Source organism: Chiloscyllium plagiosum, chromosome 21, assembly GCF_004010195.1.
Source record: "Chiloscyllium plagiosum isolate BGI_BamShark_2017 chromosome 21, ASM401019v2, whole genome shotgun sequence".
NCBI lineage: Eukaryota > Metazoa > Chordata > Chondrichthyes > Orectolobiformes > Hemiscylliidae > Chiloscyllium > Chiloscyllium plagiosum.
Genome location: NC_057730.1, coordinates 5747491 through 5759786, shown reverse-complemented (window position 1 = coordinate 5759786; position 12296 = coordinate 5747491). Strand labels below are relative to the sequence as shown.

At 40.2% G+C, this 12296-nt stretch overlaps 1 protein-coding gene across 2 annotated transcripts in view; it reads right to left on the bottom strand.

Moving 5' to 3' along the window:
• The window catches only part of LOC122560491 (E3 ubiquitin-protein ligase MGRN1-like), a 165934-nt gene that overhangs the window by 120669 nt on the left and 32969 nt on the right, over positions 1–12296 (bottom strand). For both annotated transcript variants that reach the window (XM_043711142.1, XM_043711141.1), the window contains exon 2: positions 3867–3985. In XM_043711142.1, coding sequence (XP_043567077.1) covers positions 3867–3985 — 119 coding nt within the window. The remainder of the gene's footprint in view (positions 1–3866; positions 3986–12296) is intronic.

Below are 12296 nucleotides of genomic sequence, written 5' to 3'. Positions count from 1 at the left end.
AAAAATCACAACACCAGGTTATAGTCCAACAGGTTTAATTGGAAGCACAGTAGCTTTCGGAGCGACGCTCCTTCATCAGATGAGTGCCACTATTAAATCATAATAGAATAGTGGCACTCATCCACTGATTCAATCAATAAGCACATCAACCTGGACCCAATATACCGACCACTGCAACGGACAGCTGGAACTGACAACCGGAAGCGGCAGATTCAAACCACTATAAACGCCGGAGGAAACATCACAGAAGCGCTTCACAGGAGGCTCCCAAGCACTGAGGATGTCACCTAGACAGGGAACGAAACGTCTGCAACACAAATTCCCAGCTCAGCGAACAGAACCACAACAGATAACAGTATTGTTCTTAAGGCATAGCTTGAGTAGGAGCACAATCGGTTCTACTGTACAAGTCTTCACTGCCACAAAGCTTTCAGCCCTCCATAGCCATTTCTTCATGTTTACAAGTATGTCACAATCTAATCAATTTAATTCTGGTAAAGATTATATATAAAATATACCATAAGAATCAGACAAGGAACTTGGTTGTATTTTACTGAACCAAAAAAAAAGAATTTCTGTGCAAATGGATTAGATGCTCATGTCTTCCTAGGAATGGTGGAACTGTGAATGCATATAGTACCACAAAGTGCAGCAGACTCATTCATATTCAGTGTTGAGCTAGTATTCAGCAGTCTTCCAGTTGTAGCTCGGGCAAGAAAGATAATTCTCAGTTTGAGTCTTGGCATGAAACTATCGCAAGTGTAATAAATTGACAATGATGCATTTAGCTCAGACTGCAAGTTGAAAATGATAATGATTTTACCATGCCACAGTTCTGACCAAGTCCGAAGTACTACTTAAATAATTTTAAAATCAAATTGAATTAATTCTGAAATGCCATACTAAGGTAAATCTTGTTTTTATATGGTATCTGGTATGACTTCAAAAATGCTTCACAGCCAATCAAACATTCAAGAATTTTAGGCACACTTGTTGAGAAAAAAAATGCAATATTCAACCAGTGTACAGAATGAACTCGCAAACAAATGTAACAAACAAACATTTGGCCTGTCTTAATGATGTTGATTGAGGGACAAACATTGTTAGGAACTTCCATGCTCATCTCCAAAATAACATGGTGGATTTTATGTATCCTACAGAGAGGAGAGGTAGGTCTTGGTTGAACATCTCCTGCAAAGAAGACAGGACTTTCAGCAGCGCATAACTCCACCAGTACTACACTGGCAGTGACAACTTAGATTTTTTTGCTCAAGTCACTGGACTGGATCTTGAACTTATAATCAACCAACTCAGATGTGAGTGTCCTACTAATAAAGCCATAGATGACTCCATAACAACTGGTTTCTCCCGCGTGCTAACTAAACTGTCCACTAGGGGCAAGAATACACAAGGCAGTGCTGGCTGCATCCATTCCATTGCTGCAACTGAAAAACATTAAAAGACCTCACAAGAGTGAGCGACACAAATTAAGCAGAACCAAACACAACTACTAGTTTGCACTGACTTCGGAGAACTAAAGATACAATTACTAGAATTGGCAATAATAATCAGGGAGAGGAGCAGGAGGGAAATCATTTGAGATCCCACTCCTGATTGTGCTCTAACAACTCCTGATGAAAACTGCTTGTGTACAGGTGTCAAGGAAGGTCTACAGCAATACCTCTACAGTTCAATAGCTCATCTTTAAGCTCATCTGAATAAAATTCAATTAAGTGAAGCAAAGAGTGTAGCTGGTAATTGTAATACTGCAGTCCAACATGAATCAGCAGTACAAGAACCAAAGAGCATTTCCTCTTTTTAAGATATAAAATCTTTCTAAATTCACATCTATTCAAAACAGAAAGATGCCAAATCATCCAATTTTTATTAACTACCACTGAACAGGTAGGAAAATATGACATACAAAAATAATGATACTACAAAACATGTGCACAGTAACAGCCAGTACTGCTGTTTTTTGTTTCTGTTTCCATTATCACTCAGTATAAACTCGTGAAATCCAGTAGTAAAGATGAAATAAAAGTCCTTCAGATATTACTGAAATTCTGTTGTCTGAAGAAAGAATGGAACGTTCATTCATCATATCAGTCATTTACACGATGAGTTTGCTGACACTTCCTGTTGTAGTTGGCAGTAAACACTAAACTTGTACACAATTACTACTCAACCTGCAAAGCGTTATAATCCCAGTAGAGACTGATAAGTTTTTGAACAAAAACAAATTTCCTAGTGACAGAGGCACAGGACTGCATAACAAGATTTTACGTTTAACACATTTACGGCAACATAAATTAAAATTAACCTTAGCTAAAAACTACTGAGTAGGCAATACACTAAACTGCAGAAAACTGCTTAACATAACCAAAAATGTTACAGCATATTATGCCACACTCTCAGCAGAAATGTGGTCTTGTGTTTAAAGTTCAAAATTTCTCCTGGCTTTACAAGGATCTGTTCTTCGTTCCCATCCAAAAAATTAATCTTCACTGATTCATCCCCACGCAGCTTTCGTACGAGGTTACATTGATTTGTCTTGGCAGATTTTGGAGGATTTACCTTCTTCAAATGACACCATTTAATCTTGAATTAAAGGAGACAGTTTAAAATATAATCTTAAAAAGTCTAATGTTTGCAAGAAGTTTCTGAAAGTAGGGGAATCATTAGCTGCAACACTAAGTAAATGCACTGACACTGGGAACAAAGGAAGGAAACAAATGGCTGTCAAATTCAGCAGACTCTGCTTAGCTCTGCACAGAAAAGGAGTCAGTTTTTCTATTATACATTTGTACCAAGCTATCCCAAATCGGTGGTCTGAAGCTACAGGGCTCTTACTAAGAAACTATTGTTAAATAATTTATAAAACAGGGTTCTACCACGTGCAATTATTCACCTACAGTTACAAGATTAACATTCATCATCAGGCACTGCCATTTCTCATTCGGTGCTCCCAGCTCTCTCCACAGCATGCAGGATTCCATCAGATTCAAAAGATGCCGTTACATCTTCCAGAGCAGCTTTCCATTCCAGCCACTCCTGTCAAAAGTCAACCATTTTCCTCAACTTCATCCATGCCCCGAGCAGCAGTTTAGGCCAAGCTGAATGGTGAGTAATCTTGATAACTGTTCAACCCCACATTCTAAACTACACAAAAAGCTTCTCCAAATATTCCTACCTCACTCTCACGGACTGACTTATCTACTGCTTTGTCAATAGACACTTCATCATGGCTTAACAAAGTCCATACCATAAAAGTGCAATTCCTCCAAAAAAAACCTAACGTTTGACACTAGTTTCCTATCATTATGTCCTGCTTGATGACCATCAGGTCTCCTTCAACACATCAGTCTCACCATTCACAAGTTCTTCCACAGCCTCATCCTTCCCTATCTTTTTAACTTCTAGTTTTGAGTTCCTCATTATTCCTTCACTCTTGCTTTGTTTTCAACCTTCAGTCATCAAGCCTTCAGTTTTCTTAGACCCATTCAATTACTCTTCTGGAACCTTTCCACCTTAACAGTGCAGTTCCTCCATCCTGAGCCTTCTCAAACCTCTCTCTTCAACAATGCCTTTTCCTGCTATTTTGCAGTGTTTGTTTTAATTTGCATTTCTGAGTATCTTTAGGTATCTTATTACAGTAAAGATACTATACAAATGCAAACTTTTGTCGTTGGTCATGAGCCTACCTTTATTAGTGTTTGGAACTGAACTAGGATGTAGGGATTTAACTTTACAGAATAGGATAACAGGTACAGAAGTACATTTACACAATAATGCTTTCTTGGAAGAATGGTGACTTATTAAGTACATGTTAAGCTAACATCAATGTTGTACTGAGCACATATTACCTGTACAGGGCGGTTTCCCAAGAAATTCAAGTCCATATTTTCACCAAACAGGTATCCCTCAGGATGTGGAGTATCAAACTTCTCCCCACCCATGAAGAAATGGCTTGCAAAGTAATTTCCTGGAATATGAAATAGTAACCTCATTATAAACAGCTCTGTAAATACAATTCTTTCAATATCAGAAAGTGCAGACAGTTGATATTTAAGAATAATTCCAAGAAGATTTATTTGAACAACGAGATTACAGTATAAATTGACAGACTGACTCAAACCCACAAGATTGGCTGTTGTGGAAATAAAGACTAAATGACTCTACAACACACATTTGAGAACATCCAGCACATTTTATGTGCAACTTCGGACACCTCACTTTGACACATCAAAAGTATTTTTAAGAGAAGTTTGCTTTTCCCCAGGACGAAGCCAAAACTTCAGACTAATATGGGAACATCCTTCACCAAATAGCAATTAAACAAGTTTGAACTTGGTCTGAATACCTGTGACAATTATACTTTATGGTCCTAAGAGCACAGACAAATTTCCAATGGCCGACAACAATGTGGTTAACTTAACTACCCTCTGAAATGATCCAGCAAGCCATTTATTTCAAAGGAGTTAGAGATAGGGAAGAAATGCTGGCTTTGCCAGTGACACCGATCATCAGCAATCAGTCGCTAATGAGTATGATTGTCTACCTAGGAATTTCAGTGTCACTGGTCCTGGGTTCGGACAGTCCCTGCATGGTTGATAAGCCCAATCCTAAAGCCATATCTCCGACCACACACTCAACAAGTATTTCCGGGAAGTGGAAGTGACCCTTAATCTCGAGATCATTACAGTGATACCATAATCTTACAAATAAATAAAGAACCTCTTCCTCACTTGTAGCTTTAAGATTTCTTCCTTTCTAATTAATTATGAGACAATTTACTAAATGTATTATACAAAACATTTCCTCACTATGATAATGTTCAACACAAAAGTCTCCCAGGAAAAAGAATTGGATCCTAAACAGCTTTTTCCATCTTTCTATAAAAGGCATCATAGAATCACACAGAAGAGCCCACCAAGTTACAAAATCCAAAACTTACTCTAAATTGATACTAGTCCTAATTTCCAGCACTTGGCCTATAGCTTGGTAAGTTTTGACATTCCAAGTGCTTGGGATTATGTTTGGCACGGACTGATTGGACTGAAGGATTTGTTTTGTGTTGCAGGACTGTATGTATGCAAGTTTTTTTTCAAAGAATGACATGAAATTCATTCAGATTCCCACCACCCTGCAAGTGAAAGTATGTTTGCCTCAAATCCCCTCCAAGCCTCCTACCTTCCACCTGAAAATGATGCCCCCTTGTTACTGACCCTTCAACTGAGGGGAGCAGCTGTTTTCTATCCACCTTGTCCATGCCCTCGTAATCTTATAAACCTCAATCAGATCCCCCTCAGCATTATCTGCTCCAAATATGCAGTACATTTTCTAAAAACATAACCAGAATTAAGACACAGTAAAGTTTGTGTTAACTGGCAACATACCATTGGAATCTCTGATATCCTATCCTTGGAATATAAAATACTGACATTGTCTATCTGAAGTGTTTGCAAAGAACGGACTAATGTTAAAGTATTTTTCCCTTGGTATTTACAACAAAAAGAGTCAAAGATTATAAGCATTTGCACGTTATAGCAGATGTCTAAGATAATCATGAATGACAATGGGTTAACTGGGCACAAAACTTTTCCACTGAGCAGGAGAACACAAATTTTACTGAAAGAAATTCCGTTTCAGTGACTTGCTTTGCTTCCTTGAACACCCTGGTACCTCTTTCAGCAAAACATCAGCATCCAGATGTCTGTACATGTTCCACTACATATCAAGAACCTTGTCCAACCAGCCATCCCCCCATACTTAAAGGCCCAATATATCTTCGCATGTCAACAAAACTGCTGACATACACTAATCAATCTCCAAAAGTATCAATATTTCCCAAGTTGCCTATTTTTAAGCCACAATTAAGTTTTAGCAGCATTTTAATTATGAAATGATTAAGGGGAAATCAATATTTAAGATCCTTTCGGTTTGAAAAAGAAAGAGCATTAATATAATTAAGAGAAATGTCAGAATTTGCTATGCAACTCTTTATGCATCAAACAGGAGTGAGGAAGAGATTGTGGTATTACAGTATTACTTTGTTGAGACACCACCAGATTTCCCAAGCATTGTTCCAAGCAAACATTGTAAACTATTAAAAATAGGAGAAGTATGTGTTTTTATGCCAAGTATAACTTACTTTTAATATATTAGTAGTGTTATTAATGCAGATTCAATAACTGGCCAGAAGTTGAAGAAGCTCAAAGTAAATCAAGAAATATTGGTCTGGCAGCTTGCTGATCTACTAATCACTGAGTCATTGGCATCAATGAACAGTACAATTATTCATATTCTACTTCTCCTATTTCCCGTTTTAAACAAAGTCCTTGCAGTTCCAAATTTATAACAAACCCCTGAAAATGGATGGGGATTCATTTAATTCATCACTAATTACATATAATGACTTAACTCACCTGACTAGTTCAAGTTGCCAAGGGCAACTAGGAACGGGCAATAAATGCTGGTTCAGCCAGCGATGCCCACATCCCACAAATGAATAAGTTTTTTTAATTTTTTCAATTTTTTTTGCAGGGTTTTCCCCACAGCTAAGCTTGTAGCTACTAAACAAATTTAAATCTACACATTAAAAGGGGTACCAAAAGGCGACAAAGTTAACATAACACAGAATCTTGATATAATATAAAACATAGAAAATACAGCACAGAACAGGCCCTTTGGCTCACAATGTTGTGCCGAGATTTAATCCTAATGTAAAATATAGTAACTTAACTACGCACCCCTCAACTCACTGCTATCCATGTGCATGTCCAGCAGTCTCTTAAATGTCCCCAATGACTCTGCTTCCACCATCACTGCTGGCAACACATTCCATGCATTCCCAACTCTCTGCGTAAAGCACCTACCTCTGAAGTCTCCTTTATACCTTCCTCTGAATATCTTCCAACTAGGACCCCTTGTACCAGTCAATCCTGCTCTGGGGAAAAGTCTCTGGCTATGGACTCTATCTATTCCTCTCATTATCTTGTACACCTCGATCAGGTCTCCTCTCTTCCTCCTTCTCTCCAGAGAGAAAAGTCCGAGCTTATTCAACCTTTCTTCATAAGGCAAGCCTTCCAGTCCAGGCAGCATCCTGGTAAACCTTCTTTGCACCCTCTCCAAAGCCTCTGTATCTTTCCTATAGTAGGGCAACCAGAACTGGACACAATATTCCAAGTGTGGTCTCACCAGGGACTTGTAGAGCTGCAGCAAAACCTCGCGGCTCTTAAACTCGATCCCCCTATTGATGAAAGCCAAAACACCATGTGCTTTCTTAACAACCCTAGCCACTTGGGTGGCAACTTTCAGGGATCTATGTACTTGTACACCCAGATCCATCTGTTCCTCCACACTGCCAAGAATCCTGTCTTTAATCCTATATTCAGCATTCGAGTTTGACCTTCCAAAACGCATCACTTCACATTTATCCAGGTTGAACTCCATCTGCCATTTCTCAGCCCAGCTCTGCATCCTGTCTATGTCACACTGCAGTAGCCCTCTATACTATCCACGGCACCTCCAACCTTTGTGTCATCTGCAAATTTACTAACCCACCCCTCAACCTCCTCATCCAAGTCATTTATAAAAACTACAAAGAGCAGAGGCTCAAGAACAGAGCCTTGCGGAACCCCACTCAACACTGACCTCCAGGCAGATTACTTTCCATCTACAACTACTTTCTGCCTTCTGTCAGCCAGCCAATTCTGAATCCAGATAGCCAAATGTCCCTGTATCCCATACTACCTGACTTTATGAATGAGCCTACCATGGGGAACCTTATCAAATGCCTTGCTGAAGTCCAAATGCACCACCTCTGTCTTGACACCTCCTCAAAGAACTCAATAAAGATTTGTGAGGCATGACCATCCCCTCACAAAGCCATGCTGACTGCCTTTAATCACACTATGCTTTGCCACTAGGGAAGGGTTTAAACTAGTTTGGCGGGGGGGGGGGGGGAATCAGAGCCACATGAATGAGAGGGGGTCAGTTGCAGATGGGGCAGTGACAGGATGTATTGAATCTATCAGGAAGATTTCTCACGTGATGAAACAAAGGGATTGGTTAAAGTGTGTCTGTTTTAATGCAAGGAGTGTCCAAAATAAGAGTGACGAACTTAGAGCAGGGATCAGTACTTGGGGCTACAATGTTGTGGCCACAGTGGAGACGTGGGTTTCACGGGGCAGGAATGGTTGATGTTCCAGGGTTTAGAACGTTTAAAAAGAACAAGATGGGTGGAAAAAGAGGAGGGGGTGTAGCACTGCTAATCAGAGAGTGCATCACAGCTACAGAAACGAAGGTTGTTGAGGAAGGTTTGTCTACTGAGTCAGTATGGGTGGAAGTTAGGAACAGCAAGGGAGCAGTCACCTCATTTGGGGTTTTTTACAGACCCCCTAATAGCAATAGAGAGATTGAAGATCTCATAGGCGGACAGATTCTGGAAAAATGCAGATGTAGCATGGTTGCTGTTATGGGTGACTTCAACATTCCCAATATCGACTGGAACCTCCCAAGTGCAGATGGTTTGGATGGAGCTGTTTTTGTCAGGTGCGTTCAGGCGGGTTTCCTTACTCAGTATGTAGACAGACCGACGAGGGGAGAAGCCATTTTAGATTTGGTGCTCTGCAACGAGCCAGGACAGGGGTCAGATCTTGCTTGGGAGAACACTTTGGTGAAAGTGATTACAACTGCCTCACATTTAGCATAGCCTTGGAGAGTGAAAGGAGCAGTTACCGAGGGAAGATATTTCATTGGGGAAAAGGAAATTATGAAGTTATCAGAGGAGTTGGGAAGTACAGACTGGGAGCAATTGTTCCACAGAAAGGGCACAGCAGACATGTGGAGACTATTTAAGGAGCAGTTGTTGCGAGTGATACACCAACTTGTTCCTCTGAGACAGGTAAGAAGGGGTAAGATTAAAGAGCCTTAGATGACGAGAACAGAGGAACCTCTTGTCAAAAGGAAGAAGGCAGCTTACGTAAGGTGGAGGGAGCAAGGATCTAGCACAGCTTTACAGGCTTATAGGCTTGTTAGAAAGGAGCTCAGAATTGGACTGAGGAGAGCCAGGCAGAGGCATGAAAAAGGCTTGGCAAGAAGGATTATGGAGAACCCAAAGGCATTTTACCCAAAGGAATAAGAGAATGATCAGGGAGACGGTAGGGCCGATCAGGTATAGTGTGGAAACAGGCTATTCGGCCCATCAAGTTCACACGACCCTCCAAACAGCATCTCACCCAAGCCCACCCCCTATACTATCCATGCAAGCTTGCATTTCCCATGGTCAATCCACCTAACCTGCACTCTGAACTGTGGGAGCACCCAGAGGAACCCTTGCTGACATGGAGAGAACGTGCGAACTCTACACAGACAATTACCCAAGGGTGGAATCGAACCTGGGCCTCTAGTGCTCTAAGGCAATAGTGCTAACCACTGAGCCACCAAGTCACTATGCCAACACGGACTGGAGATTGTTTGTTCTCTCAGTTTTCTGTCCTTTAGCCAAAGGGGAAATTTTCAGGATTGGCAGGCTGTAAAAGTGGAATGCTCCAAAGATCTGTACAGGGGCCTCAGCTATTTACAACTGGATCATAATATGAATGACTCAGAACTGTACAACTGAGGCTAGCGACGATGGTGTTATGGTACTGTCATGGGACAAGTAATCCAGAGTCCCAGGCTACTTCTCTGATGGTGTGGGTTCAAATTCCACCGCAGAAGCTGAATGGAATTTAAATTCTATCAATCTGGAATTGAAAGTGAATCTCAGTGATGATGACCATCAAATAATCATCTATAAACTCCATCTGTTTCACCAATGTCCTTGAAGGAAGGGAAGGTGGTGCCCGCTACATGAGAAATAATTCAAGATTTGGGACTGAACTGAAATTCAAACAGAACATGTTAACCAAGTACATCATAGGATACAATTTCTCCTGGACTGTCAAACTGTACAGAGAAGAATGAAGAAATAAAAGAGAAACATCTGAAAGGCAACAGAATGAATAATAAATGTTACGAACAGCAATCTAGAATTTCAACACTTGCCTTCACTGCTGGGAATGTGGAAGAAGAGAGTTTCACACATACACTGTGATATACACCAATCTTTGACCAATGAGATTTTTAATAAATCCAAACAGCTGACTGCACACTTAGCTCGTCAATCTCTGAATGGTAGCATAATGGTCAGAACTGCCTTCAATTTTTCTTCAAGTGACATTTTGGGCATTTTTTCACTTTGGCTGCTCTGTTATATAGAGTAGAGTTACGCGCGTTAGACCAGCTCTGCCAAATGGCTTTGCTAACAACAAAACATTCAACAAACATGTGCTATGTCCATTACATTCTGCAATTTGTCACTGCAGCAGTATTGAAGCAAGTATCAGTGCTGTGTTTAAAAGCACAAAGTTAAGGTTTTAAGTGACAGTCCTGTCCCTAAGTTTACTCAGTGGAGACGGGTAAATACCACAAAATTATTTCTCATGTAATACACAATGCGGCCATCTGGTATTGATTTAATCACTTGATTTAAATATCTTTAGTATCTCTAAGTTTTTTTAGATTAGATGATTCCCTACAGTGTGCAAACAGGCCCTTTGGCCCAACAAGTCCACACCGACCCTCCGGAGAGTAACCTACCCGGTCCATTTTCCTCTGACTAATATACCTAACACTACGGGCAATTCAGCATGGCCAATTCACCTGACCTGCACATCTCTGGACTGTGGGAGGAAACCGGAGCACCCGGAGAAAACCCATGCAGACACGGGGAGAATGTCTGTGTGGAGTTTGCACGGTCACCTGAGGCTGGAATCAAACCTGGTGCTGTGAGACAGCAGTGCCAACCACTGAGCCACCGTGCCGCCCCACCCAATCAAGCCAGTTAAATGGCTATTTATTACAGAATTATCATTTGCCATTGTTATTTAAAAACACAAAACAGCATTCTTGTCATGGAAAATGCCTGGTAATTTTAAGTTCCAATAACACTGGGAATTGATTGTAAACACTTTACACATTACTGCACAGATTTCAAAGCATCTGCCAAAAAACAAACAACAGCTGCCACATTTTTGCAGACTGAAGCAAAACTCCTCACAAAATGTCACTTAAAATGCCAGCAGCTTTTAAACTAATATTTTCCACACATCGTGGTAAAGAGATACAGGTGTGGTGCCAGAGGTCTACAGAATTACAAATGCTCACAAAAAGTGTGCAAGGACGAACCTTGCAACTACAGTAAAGGTCCATTTAAACTGGGTAGAGTCAACATTTTTCAAAACAATAATCCAGTATAAACTTAAATTGGACAAATGTGGATTAATTAAGAAAACCATCATAGCCCAAATCTGTTAAAGGCAACCTTTGCTTAACAAATTTGCTGAAGGTTTTCAATGAGGTACCAGAAAGGGTTGATGAGGAGAATGCAGTTGACCTGTGTACATGAGTGTCCAAAGCAGATTTAAGACTACAACGAGATCAGCCATGACCTTGCTGAATAGCAGGGTGGGTTCAAAGGGCCAAAAGGCCTACCTAAGCTATGCATTCTTCAAAACAAAACTGGCAGTGTTACAGGAAACACTGAGTAACACTGAAGGCTTATTCTTTTGGAGTGGAAGGTAGTGGACAGTTGGACTCCCCAAGGGTCAGTGCCAGAACCACTACTTTTCTTGATCTTTATTAATGACCAATGTTTCTGCCGCCAGAGGACAAGTTCAAATTTAACAGATGACACTGAACCTGAAGTATTGTGAAGTGTAAAGATAATGATATACTTCAAAGCAGCATGGAATGGATGGACATGAGACAGCTAAAAGTGTGAAGGAGTACATTTTGATTGTAATATGTATCTGTACCACACTTGGGAATCTGTATTTTAAATTGAGATCAAATAGATGTGTAATTTCAGTTCTATGAAGTTTTCTTTTTAAATCAATCAGAATCATTTGGAGCAGTGAACTAAAAACTTATTTCCAAGAAGGCGCATGACTTCACTAACTGTCTGCTAGGCTCTCTGTCCAGCTACTTGTGGTTACAAAATTGAGTTTTCATGACATATTGAGAAAATAGACCAGATCCAATAGATTTATTAGAGTTCAGTTCAGAAACAGATTTTAATTCAGAATCAGATTCATCTTAGCAGAAAGGTTTGTTTATGAATGTTCCAAGTTGAGAAATGGTATATAGAAGTGGCCAAGCTGTAAATATAAAAAGAGGTTCCAAAAGAACTCTCTACACCAGCAAAGCTGGAAAGATTCACTTAACTAAGAAATTGAGGAGTTAACATA